The 21,400-nt window shown below is 36.8% G+C and overlaps 1 protein-coding gene across 3 annotated transcripts in view; it reads right to left on the bottom strand.

The window, feature by feature from the left end:
• The window catches only part of Lasp (LIM and SH3 domain protein Lasp), a 29,091-nt gene that overhangs the window by 3,838 nt on the left and 3,853 nt on the right, over nt 1–21,400 (bottom strand). For all 3 annotated transcript variants that reach the window (XM_017174271.3, XM_017174272.3, XM_017174273.3), the window contains exon 2: nt 8,414–8,508. In XM_017174271.3, coding sequence (XP_017029760.1) covers nt 8,414–8,508 — 95 coding nt within the window. The remainder of the gene's footprint in view (nt 1–8,413; nt 8,509–21,400) is intronic.

Below are 21,400 nucleotides of genomic sequence, written 5' to 3' on the forward strand. Positions count from 1 at the left end.
AGAGCGGCATATCCATCTCCGATTTCATGTTGCCTGGGCTTCGTGTGAAAACCTCTGACCTCGCTCTCAAGAGCTTTTATCAATTAAAACACAAGACAGAGCAGGGTCTGGTGGTCTGCCTCTGCTCTGTGGATATTTTTGTGGCTTGATTTCGATTTGAATTTGTTGTTTCTTTTGTGGCCTTAAGCGAATAACGGCCATCAACTGCCAGAGATTTGTCTGTGGCCGAGAATGGAGTTTATCAAAAGACAAAGGGGGAAAAGTTTTGAGGTTTCAGAGGGAAAACTAACTCGTGGCTTAAATATGGGAATTAAAAGTAAAGATAAGCATCAAAAATACAAGATAAATAAAATGCAAAATTTTTATAAATATTTAGCAAACTTATTTTGTTTTAAGGCACAAGATAATAGAGCTCGCTTTACTAACATAATTAAATTTAACAAAAAACCAACAATGTAGGGATCTTTCTCCTGTTGAACTCCGATTTTCCAACTCCATCCCCCTTGGACTAATACATCAATTTAATTATTGGCAGCTGAAAGGAATAACATGGCGCGCTTCTGTTATGCAAAAGTAATCATAATGAACAAACATACGCAGCAGCAGGACAGGCCAGGGCATATCCATAAATCCGCCAAACCAAATGGACGATGACTCTTTTTGTTTTGTGTGTGTGTGTTTGTTGCTTCGGAGTTCTAGCCTAATCGATGGATCGATCGATTGGCCAACAAAACAACAACTGATAACCAAGTTCGATGAGTTAGCGCCAAGAGAGAAAGGTTGATAAACTCGTGTCCATAGCGTGTGAGTTGCTGTAACCACCCAATAACCATATTGTAAACGTAATTGCATGCAAGTTCTATTGGCATTATAGAATATTTATGGGCATTTTAGCGAGAGCTTCTCTCTAATCGCCAACAGCTGTGGCGCCCATTGAAAAAGTTTAAATGGGAATATGGAAATGGAAATTGGCATGAGAATATGGGGTGGTTATTAGTAGTTCCCTTCTTCTTCTTCTTCTTCACCCACTGAAAATAAGCTGCAATCACTGCGGAATGCCAGCAAAGCGACAACAATACCCACGACGACGACTGTCACACACGCACAACAGAGGTGACCATTGGGTTGGCATGTACTACTATATAGTATATAGAAAATAGCAGTGGATAGTTGATAGTGGCACAAGGCCGTTTAATGACCAAAGCGAATGAGCAGCAGCAGAATCACTGAGACGGACGCACCGATGCATGTAGGTCTATTGCAACGAGCAACGGCAGCAAGACTTAATCTAAGCCAAATGGAAAAGATACGAATTGTGGAATACCCTAGCTGGTAAGGTGATTGATAACATAGAAGAGTTTTCTAAATTGATAAAAATAACATTTTTGGCTTAGCTATGATTGTCATTTCAATATAAAACCCCAATTTGAACATTAGAAAGAGGGGTTCGTCTTCTTAAATATTTCTTTAAAAATGCATATCGATATTTTCGATAAAAGCTCACTTTTGTTTTCTATAATATCGACAGATTTTTCTAGGGAATATATATATAACTCTTCAGAAGCCAAACCTCAATCGAAACAATATGAAATATTACATTAATTTGTAAGCTATTTAAAAATATCAGAAAACCGATAATTTCGATAACAAACAGCTTTTGTTATACATATCTAAGGTTAATTTGTCATCAAAATTTATTAGTATTTCACAATTATTTAATTTTCATTAAATGCCTTAAAAAGTTCCAAGTTTTAATAAGAAGCTCCACATGATACACTTGGGCATCAGATAATTAAAAACCCATTTAATGGGTTAACATGATTTAATGAGTTTGGGGAATTTAAGAAATTCCTTTATGGTTAAAACAAAGGTATCTCTTAAAAGAAAATAAAAGTAAAACAAGAAAGGAAGCTAACTTCGGCACGCCGAAGTTTTGTATACCCTTGCAGATATTATTTCATTACATTTTACTTATACTTATTATGTTTACAGTTTGACAGTTACAGTTTTGCATTCCCAGCTTTACATTTTGTATACATCTACCGATCGGTTTATATGGCAGCTATATGATATAGTCGTCCGATTTTTTTGAAATTTATACCAAAATTCTAGAATAATAAAATAAGCTTATATCCCGGAGTAGATGAAAATACGTTGAAAAACAACGATAATATAATTTTTTTTCTATTAATTTCCCGATCGTTCCTATGGCAGCTATATGATATAGTCGTCCGATTTTCATAAAATTTTTACCAAAATTCAGAAATAATATAAAATGGTCATATCTAAAAAATGGTGCCAAAATGTTGAAAAACAACAACGTTATAATTTTTTTTCTAAAAATATATCGAACATTTGTATGGCAGCTATATGATATAGTCGTCCGATCCGGCCCGTTCCGACATATATAGCAGTGAGAGTAGAAGACTATATGCAAAGTTTCATTGAGATAGCTTTAAAACTGAGGGACTAGTTTGCGTAGAAACGGACAGACGGACGGACAGACGGACAGACGGACATGGCTAGATCGACTCGGCTGTTGATGCTGATCAAGAATATATATACTTTATAGGGTCGGAAACGTCTCCTTCATTGCGTTGCAAACTTCTGACTGAAATTATAATACCCTGCAAGGGTATAAAAAAAAGAGTATAAAAAGAGCAACCAATGCATTGTTGTTGTGGCCTGTGCAAGCTTCGCTTTACTTTGCTTTATCGTTCAATATGCGTTGCATGTTGTGTGTGTATGTCCGCGTGTGTTTGCCATAGATATATGGTAGTGAAGAGGGGTATAGCAGGGGGAAGGGGGCAAAATAAGTACAAAGCCCGAACCGCAGAAAGCATCGTCCATTTTCTGCATTGCCGTTGCAGTCGGTCGGTCAAATTGCTGTTGTTGCTGTGGCACACATTGCTGCTGCTGCTGGTGCTACTGTTGCTGCTGCTGCTACTGCTACTGTTGCTGGTAGCTGGTAATGATGACATAACAATGCTTAAGCGCCCGGAGGCGACATTGGCGAGCAGCAGCTAGGCCACCACCATCAGCGGATGTCTCAGCACGTTCCCAATAGATCAGCAGCAGCAACATGCATGCCAGCAACAACAATGCATGTGTATGATGCAATTGTTGTTGCTTTTTTTGTGCTTTTTACTTTTTTTTTTTTTTGTATTATCAAAGAATTTTAATTTATTTGTAAACAATACACAACAACAACGGGAAAGGAAGTGCATTATATACCAGAGCAGTTCCGTTGTTGGTCATATATTCTCTTGGCTTTAAGGACTAAAGAAGCCTCTTGTGTTGGTTATATTAAATTTTTAAAAATAACCATTAACCCATATTTGGTAGACAATATAATATGAGTTAATAAGAGTTTGAATTAAGGGAGGCTATAATAAGCTGGTAGGCTGGGCATATTGGTTCCTAAATAGATTTCTTTACTTTAAATATTTTTTAAATTTCTATAATTAAAAAGGAATAATACAATTCTGTTCAAACTTCCTAAATACTTCCCCTAACATAGGGTATTTAAGATTTCCCATCATCCTATCCCGTTAATGATTTCCCCCACACATTCCTGTTAAAGGAAAAAAAACAGGAAGGAAGGAAGGATAAAGCTGCTCTGGATTCCTGGCCATCAAAACTGGACTACATCCATCCACAACCCGATGTCCCATGTCCGAGCGAAAGCCCACCCAACACACACACATCAACTGGTAGGAGGAAAAACAGTTTGGACATTTATTGGATGTCAACATATTTTTCTGGTTTTTTACTGTTGTTCTTTTCATACTCCGATTTCTTTTGTTTTTTGATTTTTTTTTCTGCATATGGAACAAGCAGCAGTGCGCCGGTGATTGGTGTTGAGTTACCATGACAGTCTTTTGTTGTTACTGTCCGAGTTGTTGGGCAATTGATTAATGTAAAAAAATATATATATACAAAAAATTAAATAAAAAAGGGAGAAGCAACTCCTATATCTTCATACTGGATGGAGTATGACAGATATAATTAAATTAACTCAATTGAAAATCGGGTTGTGTTTGGTCTTTCGAGCTTCAAAAGAAGCTTGTTACAAAAATTTTATTTCAAAATTTAATAAATTTTTATTCACATTTATATATTTATTTTCTGAAATATAATATCGTATTTATTATTTTAAATAATTAATATACAAAAACTCATGAAAATAGTTGCATTTAATTTTAAAAATATTTCTGGGGCTCCCCCTTTTTTTAAATCCCTAGCAAAAACCCCATTAAATAATAATTTCCTCAATTCAATTCCCTGATAAATGGCACAACTGAAAGAGAAATCATTTCACACATAATTTGCAAAAAGCGTTAAAATTGAAATTAAATGATTGACTCCACCAATGCGATTATCTTCTCACACTCTCTGCAGCATATTATTATGTATTTTTGGCATTGGCCCATCCTACAGACATACTTCGTCATCATCACGATCATCATTGGTATTCATAATCCGCTGCAGTCAATCAAAAAGTGAGCACAAAAGTTCGAAAATCCACAACCACAGAGACGTACAGGGGGAAAGGCGAGAGTGAGTTTTAAAATCCATCGCGTGTTTAAAGCTCTTAAAAATCCATATGCTAAATAATGGGTAATTGTTGACACCACACCCTCTGTGGCTCATTTCGGTAGCTACGACCCACAAAACTTGTATTTAGCATAAAATAGTGAAATAATAGTGACTCACTCTCTCTCTCTTGACAGTCTAGCAGGCAGAGTGACTGACTGGTGACCCAACTATTTTTTGGTAATTGAAAAGGTTTTTGTTGCCGTTGTCACTTTTATTTTCTATTTTGTGGGCGGCTTAAGTAATCAAGCCAAGATATATATATACTCCTCATTGTTGGGCTGTTTAAGCTCCGCGTTATTCAAAACGAAAGTAAAATAAAAATAAAATAAAAACGAGATCTCTGATGCAAAATGAAATGCGAGAAGACAGGAAGATATGTGGCACACAGAGGGCGAGGCATTTGGGATGCACATATGGCCATGGTTCACTGGGTTTTTATGTTAATAAATAAATGCCAATGATATATAGTGTATGTAGATATATCAGGCTCACATCGACATGTTTTTTTCTACCTCTCTTTTTTATATATGCAAAAAAAAAAGCCAGCAAGACATTGTAAACATCTCGTTTTCTAGTTCAATTCCAACTAAATGGGGCCTGGTAATGTAATGTATACAAAATTGTATGAATAGAAGTTCCTCCTCGTGCCCTCATGTGTGTTTGTATGCTGTAATGTTGGCATATCCTGGCCTGGCCTAAAGCCCCATCCTTTAACTGTCCTGTCCGTTTGCTCAACGGATGTTGGCCTTAGGTAGACAACGAGGAAGACCAGGAAAGCTTCTTCTACTTCAAGATGCAATTAGGGCGAGGAGAAAGTTTCGTTTGTTGGAAAAGGAAATTTATCCATAAGTTGAGGCAAGAGTTGAATATAGCCTTTGAACCACTAAGGAAAAGTTGGGAAATCTTTCAAAAAATCTTTATAATTAGCACATAAATTCATTGATATCTATTTTAAACTCTATTTTAACTAACATTTAAACTTTCTTTTTGGCTTTGAGTTAGAATTTCCAACATCTGTATTTGTACAAACTTTTTAATTTAAAAACGAATCTGTAATTGCTCTTCCCTGAACACTATTCATCATCCTTTCCAGCCAGTCAAAGCTATATTAAACTCTAAATTAAATTTCCCTTCCCTTCCAGAACACTCACTTCTCTTGACTTCAGTTCAGTTCACTTCCTTTACTTGGGGCCATAACTTCTATGTGGCCCTCCAATCCAATTAACAATCAGTTGTCTGGCTGGCACTTCAGCCTCATATGTGGCCCAACTTTAATTGCACGTTTCCCTCATTTATCCTGCGAATGAACTTCATAATTTATTACAATCGTGTTATCCCGCAACTGACCTCTCCCTTTTCCCACCTCCTTCTCATCCCAAGAAAAGCGGGTCGACTATGAAAACTTTGTTTTGACCCGTAAACTGAATGGGAAACTATCTTCTTTTTTTTTTGTGTCTGCAGGCGGAACTGAAAACTGAACACTGAACAGAAGACCCCTAAGAATAACCGGGCTCAAGCAGCAGAAACTTCTCAAGCAATTATAAAATGCAAACCAAAAAGTGGAAGTTCCAAGTCACCGCAGTTGTAAAATGTAAGAAACCAAAAAGTTGGACCCTATTTTTGGCATTCAATAAAATACCCTGTAATAGAAAATGATAGAAATGAAAAAATTTTAATATTGTTATTTGGAAATCTCCCATAACTTTCCAGTGGATTTTTGTAGAAATATCCCTTTTAAAATGTTTGTTTTAAAAATTTCTCTTTTACTCCCTTTTATAAAAACTTTTTTTTTTATAAATCTCTTTCAAGATGTCATTTTTCAAAAGTCCAGAAAACATGAAGCAACTTTTTGTGAAACCCCTTGGAGAATTTATTACAGCATTTTAAAATCGCAGAAATACCCAGCACAAAAATCTAGTTCGAAGACTGGCACAAAAATAAGAGCCGGATTCAAGTACGTGAAGTCACGTAATCGGAAAGCAGCCGGGACGTAACGTAACGGAACGGGACGTCTTGCGGCCGGATAGGTGCAAACGAGGACTGAGGAAATGCAGTGAAAGTGCCGACAGCGGAAAACGGGGCGTGACCGCTATCCTATGCTATCCATTTGCTATCCTTATAAAGCACACATATATAGCCGATTCCATTTCAGGATTTCAACGATTTCAACGTGTATTTATGCAGGCGATGACATCAGTGGGAATTCGCACAAAAGGCGACCCAAAGGTCGGGGGGGACCACGACATGTGATACTCCACGACAGTAGCAGCAGAGTGGAGTTTCTCCCTGGGAGCTTGGGGGGCAGGCACTGCGCAATGGAGCTAACGGACGCATAACTCAATCCGCATGGAATTTTTATTCCCGCAGCGGTGGCATCCACAATAAATCTGCATTAGACTAGCCCGTCGCAGGACTCTGCATGCAGCACCACCAGGAAGGGAATATGCCCCAAACGCCATACGCCGGAACCCCTTTCAGCGTGCGCCCCTGGCTTTTGGCTCAAGGCCAGCAAAATGCAGCCACGCACTGCAGCAAAAAAAAAAATAAATAACGAAAAGGAAATTTGGGCAAAAGGGGATCACACAGAGTGGAAGTTGGCCACAATACAAAGCTAAACACTTGCTCTCCTGTCCTCTGTCCCCAAATGTGTGTGTGACATTGTCTACAACAATGAACATGACAGGAGCCAGAGGGGAGTGTAGGTAGTAGTAGTCAGTGGTGGCGAGCAAACACACACAGACAAGAAAAAGGGGGTTTCGTAAGGATACCGCCCATGTGACATACATTCCCCAAGCGAATCGCGAGTGAAAAACCGCAGCAGGAAACAGGAAAACGCTTAATGGCAGCGTTGAGCAAGTGAATTCAGAATTAGTAAACTAGTTCTTTAGGGTTTTTACCTTAAAAAATAAAATAATATTAAGAAATAAGTAATTTAGATAGATTCCTTAATTAATAGAATTTATCTTAATAAACCAATTTTAATCACTATAAAAACATTTCAGATTGCTTTCCCATATTTATTCAATAAGCAAAATAATCAAACATTTCATTCTAATCATAATTCCCCCTATTAGCTGCTAATAATAATATTATTTTGAGGCCATAAACCTTTGCCAGGTGATGTTATCTAAAAACAAATTAACTAGTTCACCGGGTGAACTGGAATGGGTACCACTCGTGGCCCACAACTGCATTTCCGCATTCTTTATCCTCTACACCCGAACTCAGGCAAGCAAGCTGCTGCACTTTTTTTTTAACTCCCCCTTTGGCGGCCGGGGGTTACCCACTTTTGAAAGTTTCTTGCAATTTTCCAGTGAATTTAAACGTTATCTACAAATGTCCACCAACCCGCGCCCACTATCTTCACCTGGAGCGATTAGATAAACGACGCTAATGAAGATTGCCAGGTGAAGCAAATCAAGGTTGATCATCCTCCCTGAAACTCCCCCTGCGATCCATCACATTCCGAGTGGGTGCGATAAGCCTTAACGTGATTGCCCCCACTGTGTGTTCCACACAATTGTTTGTCAGGGAGATTTAGAATGCACATTACACTTGGAGAAAATATTAAACAGGGGGATAGAATATTTCTTAAAGAATATTTAGAAAAAATTATATTATTATTGTTTAGGAAAGTAGGAATTCTAAGGATAGGTTTTATGTTTAAATTTAAATAGTTTTAGCCTCGAGGAATGTAGAAAACGTATTTTTAATAAATGTTTAAAGCTTAGCTATTTTCCAAGTGCAATTCTTTTATGAAAAGGGGTATAAGGGCTCTAAGGGGTCTAGGGGTAAAAACTATAGTTATACTTACGCCTCGCAGTAGGGCATTTTGTTGTAGCCCTTGTAGGTTTTCATATTGAGCGCCATGCCGCACTCTGTGCATTTGAAACACGTTTTGTGCCATGTCTGAAACGAAAGAGAGGAGGAGAAAACGTTGAATTACAAAATAGAGAATCACAGAAAATTGTTGAGAATGCAATATTATTATTGCTATTTGTTGTTGGTGGTGTTGGTGCCTGCTTTTGCCTCTTGCTCTTTGCTGCTCGCTGCTTGTTAGCCAAATTGGTGCAATGCAACCGAAAACTTTGGGCCAAGCCAAGCATAAGAAGCGTTGCGCTCTCAAAGGTTTTTATTTTTTTTATTACTCTTAGCATATCCGTTAACTAGCAATTTATGCGTATATATTTTCTCCTAAATTAATTGGTAGAGTAGCGGAAAAAATATGAAAGAGCAGGTAAGTGCTTCAGAAATTTCTATAAATTATAAAGTGAATAGAAATTAATTTTTAAAATCGTCTTACTCTTTCTTTTTAGAAACTATAAAGAAACTTAGTGTTGTGAGAAAGATTATGCTTCTGGTCTTATCAAATAATCCTAAATCACTCTAGATAAAGCAACTTTATTTAGTTTTTCTTAAGCCTCAAGCTTCTTGGATGACAAATACCAGAAGCATCAAGTATTTTGCAAACTAGCAAAGTTTTTTCCGCATATCTCAAGGCCCCCAACTAAACGGCGGGATGAGTGCGAAGAATAAGCAGATATCTTAGTTAGTACCGTTCAGTTTTGAGATAACTGGTTAGATAAGCCGACGACTAAGCCAGACGGCAGATGAGAGCCAGACAAACAGACTTGGAAAATGTTGCCTGATTTGTGGTGACTTGGCAGCAGCAGCAGCAGAGACAGCAGTTGCAGTAGGAATACTCCTCAACTACTGGCAGAGAGGAACTTCCTCCACTGATGCCTTCTGATGGAAGTTAGTTTGATAGCTCTAGACTTTGAATGTGTTTGTTGTTTCTTTCGCCTGCAACGCGTTATGCAAATTTTCCAAAAGAGGAAAGCAAAAAAAAAAAAATATATGCGAAAACCGCAATGGAACCCCAGCATCTCACACACTTACTCCTCATCTCCAGTCCCATATCCATGGAGTATGGAGTCGTCAGCCATTCAGTTGGATTGCCTTGACGTGGAGGTCAACAAACGATTAACTTGTCTGCGGATTAGCAAGGAAAAAAAAGGAGAGGACCATTTACCCGTTCATAGAGAGAGAGAGAAATGGCTGGATGGGAGTACGAAAATATTTCCTAATTGGTTTTCAACGCAGCAGCGGCAGCAGCAGCAGCCACTGGAAGCTGGCAAAAGTGTTGGCCAAATACAACACGAAAACCCGTTTAAACAACAATTAAAAGTGTAGACACACACAAAAAAAAAATACGATAGTTAATTGTTTGATGGAAGCCAGGGGAAAAAAACAACACAATAAAACCAACTGAAAAGAAATGAAATAAACTAAAAGCGACGCCACATTCCGTAACCCGAAGAGAGAAAAGCTGAAAGCGAAACAATCTGTGACCCCCACTGAACTGAAACTGAAATAAATCATCGGATTTTTCTCTTCTGACCTCACTTTTGAATCTGGGGCTTAAGCAAATGACTTTCCAGCTCAGGGCGCATGCGTAACAGGGGCAGAGACAAGGGGGAGAAATTACGACTAATTGAAGAAATTCCGTTGCAAATTTCCCTAATTTATTAATATTTTTATTTATAAGTAGTATACGTAGGCTATACGATTTGATGACTAAGAGTTTATCCAGAATGTGTGTAAGAGGCAGGAGGAGAAATCTCCTAATTAGGCAATCTGTTCATTCGTTCATTTTTTAGAATTGCCTGTAACTCTTTTTTTTTATTAGCATTAAATAAATAAATAAATAAATTATTATTTTTTTTTAAGGTATCCCCCTAATTTCACAGAAATCATAAAAATTATTTTTTTAGCCTTGAATTTCTCAGGAATATTTGTCCTATTTGTTTACATCAGAAGTATGGAATATTTTTATGATGGTATTTCCGTTGTGCGGCTTTATTTAAATTTGTTATTTGATAACAGTAAATATTAAATTTTATATACATTTTCTTATCTTATATGATCAATAAATAATGCCAAAAATATGCAAATAAACTGAAACTAAAATTATCAGTAATTCAGAGAATTCAAAAGAAATGCAACCAGAATTGCAACCCGAATAAAAAATTGTACTTTAAAGATATAATATTATACACCTATTAGATATATTAAATTTATAAAAATATAGCTTTTTATTTTAGGTCTGTATTCTGCTCTTATTTTTTGAAGCCGCCTTTGACTACACAAAAATTTCAAATTCAGTTTCACTTTCGCAACGAAATGCAGTCGAGTTTGTTGTGATTGTTGGATGTGCTTATGTAGTATATACATATATACACACCTATATATTTAAATGCATGTGGTGAGGTAATCTGTCTGTCTGTCTCCTGGTCAACAACGGTTCGTCTCCCCCAAAACGAACGAACAACAAACTGCCTTCAGTTTCAATTTTCTATGCTCGCTTTAACCCAGTTTTTCACTTTTTTTTTCCACCGACTTTTGCCTCGCTTCTCGTCTTGATTTTCAATTTGCGGCTCAATTTTCAAAAAAGTTAAACGTTTCCTCTTGTATTTTTCGTTTTATTGCTGTTTTTTCTTTTATTTGTCAACAACGACGGGATGGCGACGAGGTGTTAAATTTGCATTCGAATTTGCACGCTTTCAACGTATTTTTTTTTTCGACGATAAAAACAATTGGCATGAGCCACGAAATGGCCAGAAAACCACCAATGGAACGGGAATAGGGGCAGCAGGAGAATCTCGGATTACCACGGCGAACCGAACCGAAGCCAACACACAAATGACAAATGAGGGCAATGAGCAGGCAACAACAAAAGCATTGGGATAAGGAAACAAAAAAATATATACAAAAATAAATAAAATTAACAATACCGAAAAAAAAAAAACAAAGACTTGAAGTGTCACAGCGATTTCTTCAAATTTGCATAAGGAACCAAAAGTAGAGCAATGGGAAATGGGAGCAGTTGCGGCTAATACAATTTTGGCAATGGCTTTTTATCTTCTTTTGCCTTCTTTTTGGGGGTTTCTTATATATTTTAGGTTAAAGAAAATTCTCATCTTTTTTTTATCTTTAACTCAAATTTAAACACCTTAAATCTCTTAAGTCTTATAGCCTAAAATCCTATTGAAATCTTTACTTTGTCTACAATATTTCTTCTCCAAAAAGACAACAATTTTCCAAGCAATTGCTCAAGCTAGAAACGAACAACGAGACTGGGGTTACACTATAATTTAAATAGAAAATATAATTAATTTTTTTAGAAAAAATATTGGTAAATAAAGTTGATTGAATGTCACCTTTTTAGCTACATTTTTAAACCAATTAAAAATATATATAAATTTCTATATTTTAGTTATATATTAATTTATTTAATAAAATCTGTTTATAAAAAACGTATTATTCTTCCACCTTTCAAATCTGTTGTTTATAGAATGTTTTAGCTATAAACCCACTCTATTCCCTGATTCTTTACATTGCTAACCAACTGCCAAGCATAGTTTTGAGTATGCCACTTTCTCGAGAGTATTTCAAAAGCGAATTGTCAAAACTTTTTCGGACAATAAACACTTCAAATGCCAAACGGCAAAAGGCAAACACGAGCCAGACACGAGAGCAAACTGAAATCCAGATTCGCATTGTTGTTCCGGTTGTTGTTCTTTTGGCAGCCTACAACACAGAGGCTTCAGAGAGCTCCAGCTGGTTCAGCCTCAGCTTCAGCCTGAGTCTTTGTAGTGCCTTTTTTTCTGGATTTTTGGTTTTTGTTCGCCGGTCACCAGAAAAAGCAGTTAAACAATTCTATGCCCATTCAGCGGGATAGAAAGATATTGCCGCCGCCGCCATGCCTTTTGTCCATTGTCCAGCATCCAGAGTGTGTGTGTGTTTTGCCTCATTTTTTCCTTAAGCACAAATTAAAGATCGACTGAGATGGGATGGGAGCTGAATGCAACGCTTAAAATGCTGTTATTTATGCTAGAATATAGCCGGTACCGTTATGAGCCATCAACGGAATGAAGTCCAAGAAGTAGAACTCTCTCTCTCTCCCCTCGAACAACTTTACATAAGATATTAATCATGATTTAGAGTCAGGTCTCCTCTCTGGCTCCTAGCAACGCAGTTTAATCAAAACAACAGCCAGAGAGATAGAGAGAGAAACCATCAAAGTGGAGAAAATAACAAGCAATAGTCAAGTTGTGGAGTTTGAAAAGGAGAAAAAATATTCATACTGCACAGTTGTCATTCGGAAAAGAGAAGTTTCAAGTTCAAAAGATGTTTAAATAATTTATAGAAAATGAGTAAACCTAAAGGTATGTTTTATAAGTCATCCTTTAAACAAAAAATGGAATATATATACCTTTTAGTTTTCAAGGTTTCTGTAAAATTAGTAAACCTATAAAACAGTTTTATAAGTCCACCTTTAAACAGAAAATAAGAAACAATAGAACTTACAAATCTTTATAAAAGAGTTTTGTATGAATATTGTAATATATTTATTAATTTTTAAAAATTTTTGGTAAATTGGTAAACGTAAAAGACAACGTATAGAACCTTTTCTTATTAAAATGAACTAATAAAACCGTGTAAATATATTTATATTAAATCCCTGAATTTATTAATTTTTAAATATTTATTTAAACTGGTTTCCAGCTATCTTTCTCTACTCTTATAACTACAAAATGTTCAACCCATTGTAGACTTCACTGTATCCAAAGTGGCAAGAAGTGGAATGAAGTTGTCGCCACCAGAAAACAACACACACCAGTTCGAGCACCCGGCAGAAATACCTCCCAGCCTCCTCTCCACTTGGAGGGAGCGTACTCGACATTGCTGGAAAATGAATCATCCGCACTCGAAGAGCTCTCCACTCAGGCAACATTAGGTCGCACAGATTCTTCTTGCCGGCAAAGCAAAAATTGAGAGAAAAAAAAGTAGAAATATGCGAAATAAAAAGCGAAACGAACGCAGTTGGTGGCCTCTCACAAATAAATGAAATTAATAAACAAATAATTTGGTTGTGTGCGATGTTGCTTTCGGTATGCGAGAGTGTATGTACGTGCAAATATGTGGAATAAATAATAACCATAAAAAGCGATTCTAATCAATTTGTAGCTTGTTGCTTTTATAGAAAAATAAAAGAGTGTGAGAGTACACAGGAAAAATGTATATAATCAAGATTGAAGTGGGAAATTAACAATAAATATTTTTAATTAATACGAATAAAGTTAGTTTAATAATTTCTTAATTAAATACTTGCTCTTCCTTTTTGAAATTGGTAAAATAAATATAAAATATTCACTTAATCTCCTTTAAATGATGTGTAAATATTTTTGTAACCTTTAATATTTGCAATCTTGTAGATACTTTTGCCTCAAGTGTAAAGAAATCCAATGAATGGAGTGACATAAAGGCCAGAAGAATGTTGGGATTGGAATGAGGTTGAGGCAAACATGATCCATATGTTCAGTTCCCACTACTTATCATTGTATGGGATTTATACAACAACCCATCTTATCTCTGTTTTCCAACAAAATGACTCAGCTGTGAGGAATTCAATCTAGATCAACTTAACCAATCCGTAAATATAATCTATAAAGATTGCGCACACCTCGCTGGGTATAATATCAAGTAAAACCATATATAGCTATAACTGCACTGTGATTTCAGTTCATTATTTCGAGTGTTGCCGGTATCTAATTTCGCTGGATTGTTGCGCAGATTGCGTCATATGTTTTTTACCCCCTTTTTTAGATTGTGCAGAGCAAAAAATCAAGACAAGTATGCATATGACAGAGGTTGTGTTTGATGTAAAAGTACATGTCGTACATGTAATAATTGCAAAATCTAACAACAAGTTCCAGTTTTTCAACTCGAGACACAAACAAAGGCAATGAAAGTCACACAAAATCAACTCAGACTGACTTTATCTAGCAATCAAATTCAATTTATACACTTCTTCCTCCTTTTTTTGAAAACTTTTAATTAGCAGCTAAAAAACAACACACACAAATAAAGGAAAGTCTCTAACTCAATTGAATGAAATTGAAAGCGCGTTCAAACAAATTGGAAACTTGTAGATCTCCCAATCAATGGGAAGAGTAGATCCATTTGACCAGATATACTATGAGACTTTTCCTGTTTTCCATCGCCCTTTTTCGGGCGTGTGAAAATGCCGGCGATGGTAAAACATGAAGTGAGAATTGCATAAGCAATATGGGGGTTGGAGGAGAGTAAATACTCAATTATAGCATGACCAAAGTGGGCTCTAAACTGGTCACGTCAGCAGCGGCAGCAGAGCAACAAAAACAATTAAAAACCATTTGCTGGCTGGCTGGCTTACTTAACGCTCATCAACGGCAGTTGTTGTCGATAATGACAATTATGTCATGTGTGTGTGTGTGTGTGTGGGTCACCATATAAGGAAACCCAGACAGACAGACAGTTATTCAGACAGACATCGTCTGTAATTCAGTTATTTTCGAGTACACCGATCGAGTATACAATGACTCACTGACTTTACACTTTTCTGCTCACCTTTGACGATGACAATTCTGAGTTTGCCATTTTTGGGCATTTTTTATTTGGAGGCTTAGTTGCCTTGACCTTACGTCAGTCAGTCAGTCAGTCAGCACGCATTTTGGCCATAAGCAACAACAATTTGGCGTGTGGTAAACAGAGCATGGCGAGGCGTGTTAAATTGACCAAAAACTTGAGCTCACATTTCGGTAATTTTTTTGGTTTAAGGCGCAGACATGGCTGAGCAAAAATAAAAGAAAAATTGTAAGAAACTGAGAAAAGGTAGAGGAATTTTTATTACCCTTCATAGTGTGGGGATCGTAAGATTTTACTTTAAGATTTTATTTTAAAGAGTTAATTTAATTCAGCGAAAAGTTAATTATTCTAATTTTTACTTAGAACTTCTTTGTTAAATAATAACTCCCCTGACATCATTATATTTTCTTGGTAACTTTTAGGGCTAGTCTAAAAGCTACTCTTTGGCAAAAATATCTAACCAAAACTTATCTAGAAATTGTTGACCACATGGTCACATTTTATCAAGATTTATTTACAACCAAAAGCCTAATTGAATTGATAACATAAGTATGATAAGTGTTCAATTATTAGATTATAACATTAGCTTGTAAACATACTTTCAAAAAAGTTTGTTTATTCTATTAATTAGCAACATAAAAACCACTAATTAAATTATACATTTATATGGAAATATCTCTCTTAAAACGGATAATACCCTCTACTAAAGACCAAAGGCACGAAACCTTGAGCTTTGGAAAGTCGGAAAAGAGGAAGTGAGGAAGCAGTTTAATTCTGCTTGGTCGCTTTCACTTCCGCCTCATCAGCCGGATTCCCCCATATCTTTCGACAGACGAGTGTAACGCATACCGCCTGCCAGACCCCGCCGCCTCCGCTCAAAGAAGTTACAACTCCAAGTGAAGTTCCTCCTCCGTCAGCCGCCTCATCAGCAGAAGCTAAAGATACTACTGCTACTACTACTGGAACAGCAGTGGCAGCTGGCAGCTGCAAGTGGGTTTTGATTTCACGTGGGGAGTAGTGCCTCCTAATGCTCCTCTTCTTTGCAATCAAATGTCTGTTTGCTTGCTTGCCTGCCTGCCTGCTGCTCTTCTCTCTCTATTTAAATTGGGCATTACCAACGCTCTGGTGATATATGCTTCCTCTTTGTCTGCCAGACATCTCTCGACATCTGTGCAGGCGGTGGATTTTGTATTTGGATCTTTTGAATATGCATCTCTAACGATTAACATATGCTCTCTAGGGGATTGCCCCCAATGGGAAATCACCAAAATGTGTGAGACCTAACCGATAAGCCCAATTAGAAAGTGATTTGTGAACAAGCCTCCTCTTGTAGATCACTTGTGACAGCTTCACAACAACAATAAGAACATGATTATCTATGAATATTGAGTATGTTTTTTCTAATTGTTAAATCCGATTAACAAGACATTTATTGTGATTTATTTGAGGTTAATATATTATGCACAAAGAACCCTCCCACATCAAGTTAGCTTATTTAATTAACTTGATGTGGGAGGGTTCTTTGTGCATAATATATTAACCGCACTATAAAGAGGGATTTAAATGAAACACTTAATAAATGAATGCAGTGGTGAGTGTATTCCTAAAACTAAGCTTCGCTTTGTTCATTTTTTAAATATTCAACTAATTAAATGCAGCTTTGTTTCGTTTTGAATTGTTAATTCTACGTTTGTTAGTTCTACATTTGAATAGAGTATTATTTTGCCAGATAAATATTCACTTGTATATTTCTTTTTGCTAAAAAGAAGTTCTTAAATTCAATTTTTAATAACACTGAATATAAGCCACGTAGTGCTTTTATAGCTGTGAAAAATAAAAAATATAAAACAAAATAAATACCCCAGTAAAACCTGAACTTGTTCACATGTGAAAACAAATGTGTCTGAATGTGTGACTTTGGAACCTGACTATTGAGCACTTTCCTCACTCCCAGGTTCCCGTGTTCCCAGGTTTTTGTAACACTATTTTTCCCCCGCATTTTCCATTTGCCCTTCGCTTCAGTCAATTAGCAAAGTCAATAGGAAATGCCGCCGCTGGCTCTGCTCTACTCTGCTGCTCTCCATTCAGTTTAGTTTGAGTTCTGCTGACGCTTCAGCATTTTGCTTGTTTAATTTATAAACGTCAGAAACTTCACACACACCGCACACACGCACACACACTCTGCAACAGCACACCTCCCACATGCATAGCAATTGGCATGTCATTTGTTAGGAGTTCTATTTGAATTTTCACAGGAAACACAAAAGGCGATTCCCACACACATATTGCAATGAATGATAAACTTAAATGGAAAATGCAAATTCAAACAAGGGGCTTATGTGATTAGCAAGATGAGTTTATAAAAAGTTCTAGTATATATACTACCAATCAGTTTTGTGTCGGCTTGTGGACTAAAGACATGTAGATGATATATATGTATGTATCCCAGCCTTAAAGCACTAATTTAATTATTAATTAAGAGTGCTCTGCAAGCAAGCGAAACTTTTGAATGTGGGACACAGCGGCAGTAGCAGCAAAATGCGGTTTGGGCTTAAATGTGGAGCAGATGTGAATTATAGACGAGACTTCGCAGCAAAGACTTGAAAAGAACTTAACTTTGTCAATCAGTTGTCACTTTAAGAGTTCGTTTTTACTCTTAGTTTGGTATTTAATTGCTGGTTAAAAGGGTTTCAAAAGTATTAAGACTTTAGAATAAATATTTTCTAAACACTCAAACAAAAATGATGGTTTCTAGGGATACATTTAAAACCTTCAAGATTCTGTAAGCTTAAATGCCCTGATATATAACATTTAATAAACATAAATGTTATTCTAAAAAGCTTTTTTCAATGCCTAACAGCTTCCTTCCCATTCAGAAACTTTAAAGAATAAATATTTTTAATAACGTTTCTTCATCACAATTAATTTCTTAACTTTTGACACAAATATAGAGCAAATATGGCATGATAAATACAGCCCCAGAAGATCAAGGAAAAATTCAATAAGAAGCGGCGTGAAGAAACCTCAAGTGCAAGGCAACTCGAGAGTCAAGCAACCACTTGAACTTCTCAGTCTCTCGACTTTGCTTCCTCCCCTCTATAAATAATCCACAGCACAGATGCAATAAAAGAACCAAACATAGAATACACACAACACCCCTGCTGCTGCCCTTGGGGGAGCTCCTCCTTCCTCCTCATTATTAAAGAGCTGCATGCAGGCGGAGATCAATTGGATGATGACGACGAGAGTCATGCAAATGCTTCAAATAAAGAATTAAATAAAAACAAGGGAGACGGACGGACGACGAGGAGGAGTTCAACTTGTTGTCTGTCTCCCCCTTTTTGAATTTACACGAGTCGTTGGCAGCGACCCCTCGAGTGATCTTTCCCCTCTTTGGCATCACTTTTTCTCTCCACTCGAGTTAATAAAGATCAATTGAATTTAAACAAAGCAATTGTTTTCGAGGAGGAGAACACAGAACTAAAGAACTTGCGATTTAAATAAGAGCAAGCATCCAAACTCTTGATACAAGTGACAAAAGCAGGAAATAAAATTATCATTTAACATTTATAAAGCAATAAAATAAGGTAAAAACTAAAATAACCAAATAAACAGGAAACCAAACTCAGAAACTTGACCCAAAACTTGTTTAGACTCTCTTCAATCATCTTGTCCGTTCTTCTATTCTTTTCTTTTTGGTCATTAGTCAAAATTTGAGCATCGAAATTAATTATACAATACAAAAAGTCCACAATGGGAAACGTTTAATTGGAGGGAAAGCCCTCGAAACGGAAAAAACACAAATATAATAATACAAGCCACAGCGCGGCAGTGGCCGAAGCTATTTAAAGTTTCCAAACAACTTCCAAGAAGACGACGACGACGACTTCCACTTTCCGAATTGGACAAAAAACTTTTTGTTACATTTTCACAATTTGGGACACAATAGAAGCCAAGTTTGGTGGTACAAAAAAACAATCCCAAAACTAAGAAAAAGAAGCATAGTCCAACGAAATCTTGACTTTGAAGTTTGTAGGCATAGAAAATTCTGTTTGGTAGCAGTTTCTTAGTTTTCTCCTTTTTTTTTTTTTGATTTGCTTTCCATCTCAGCAAGAAAAAATTGGCAAGCGAAGCTCTCTTGAAAGGAAAGTCTAATTAGGCGACGTCAATGAGTGGAAAATGGGAGCAGCCGCCACTGAAGATTCTCTCGAAGATTGGATGGAGTGCTGCAGCAACGAAAGTGAGTGGATGGATGGATGGATGAATGGGTGGAGTCTTTTTGAGGGAAGACAGTTGCATAATCTTGCAGTGCCACAAAAGTTGTTCTCACAATAAAAAGGGAACCGGAAAAAAGACAATGAAGGTGTGTATACTGTAATAGGCAGAGAGGTTGCATTTACTTATAAAGTGCTACCTTTGAAACTTTTATGGGGTTTTTTCTAAAAACTGTTTAATAATTCCATAAAATACTTTACGAAATGTAATAGATTATTTTAGATATTTTAGAAGATTTGTATTTATCATGCTAAAATTCAATGATCCTAAAACCAAAGGAAGTTTTTCTCAGTTCGAAGAACTAATAAGTTTCCAAATAACTTTGTGCACTTTAAACATATCTCTAGTTTCTATATATTCTACTGACTTTTGACTTGGGGAGAAAATAGCAACAAAGCGTAGATGGGGAGATTCAGAGACAAGGAACAAGTCAAAACAATGTTTCCCCTCTATCGCTGTGGCGACATCTTTCTCCCTACCATATTCCCCCTGTAACCCTCCTGCCTTGACCACTTTTATTTTCATGCCTCAATTGATGCACCCCTTCCCATTTTCCCTCCTCCATTTCCCCGCCTATTTCCCTCACCTTGTACCGCTTGGCATCCTCTCTCTCCTCGGAGTGAAAAATTGATTGTCATGCAAAAGTGAACTTTAGTTTCGAGTTTTTTTCGAGTGAAGTGAGTGAGGTGAAGAGGCCCAGTCAAGAGTGGAGAGAAAATGTATATAAATAAATACATAAAGCCATTGTCATTCTTCTTCTACTCGTTCGTGGCTTCCGAAAGCGAAAGAGTTCGAGTGAGAGCACAGAAAGAAAAATATTTAGGGAGGAAAAAACATTAAATATTCATAAATATTTCCAAATAATTTCATATAAACTCAAAGCTTAAATGAAAATTCCAGAATTTATATAAATAATTTAAAAGAAATGTGATCAAGTTATATAAATCCCCTCTTTTCTATTTTATCCTAATAATTCCTTGGTTTTTTTTAGTGCATCAGTTTAGCATGAAAAGCTATACCTCGATTTTAAGACCCTCGCTTTTCCTGATACTCCTGTCTGCCTCCTCCTCCTATTGCCGCTTTGAAGTTTGTTGTTGTAGTCATTTGTCACTCGAAAAGGATGCAAAAATTAAAACATGGCCCAGTGAGAAGTGATGGCCTATTGGCGGAAGCATCGGTTAAGAGGGGGACTCTCCCGAGGGGTCAGAGAAGTGCAAATGTGTGCCATGACAGAAGCGACGGAGCGGAGAAGCCAAGGAGCAAACAGGGGGGAGGAGGTCGTCGTCGTCGTGGTCGTTGTTAAGTGGCAAACGAAGTCAAACGGACGGCGACGCTTTTATTTTTGATGCTTCGCTGCCTCTTTGTGTGCCATCTACTACGCTTCTACTCTCTACTCTGGCGCTGCTCCTCCGACTTTCGTGCTCTACGAAATTGGCCAGAAAAGGCTGGCCAAAAACTGGCACGTTCCTATAGCTATAGAGAGCTTGCTGCTCGATCCCCCCGACGACTTCCCATGACAACATGACAACAAAGAGGTCATTTACTTTCCTTGCGAGCATGAAATAATCGTTCGTCGTGGCTCTGTGGCTCTGGATAAAAAATGTTACAAAAAAAAAAGGCAAAAGAGCTCAAAAAGTCAGGCCAAAACCAAACAAAGCGCAAAGCAAAAGTTAAACTCACATATTTCGGGCAAAATAAAACGCAAATGCAACAATGACTATTGCAAATGTAAGATACATTATCAACTGAAAGATACCCTTTTTTATAGTACTCTCTCTTTTTTTAATTAAAGGGTCCATAGAAATAATAATATAATTATCAGTAGTATAATATTAACTAACAAACTATATACAAATTTAAATAAGGCATCTTACAAGGGCAAACTGTAACCTTAATACTTTTTCGATCCCTCAAAAAATTACAAAATAAATCCTGGTTAAATTCCCTAATTCCGATATACCCTTTCATTACATCTAGAGCGGCAGGAAGGAAAATATAAAGCTCAGAGATAAATGAAATTGGCAACAGAGGCGACAGACAGGCACAGAGGAGGATA

Source organism: Drosophila kikkawai, chromosome 3L (genome assembly GCF_030179895.1).
Source record: "Drosophila kikkawai strain 14028-0561.14 chromosome 3L, DkikHiC1v2, whole genome shotgun sequence".
NCBI lineage: Eukaryota > Metazoa > Arthropoda > Insecta > Diptera > Drosophilidae > Drosophila > Drosophila kikkawai.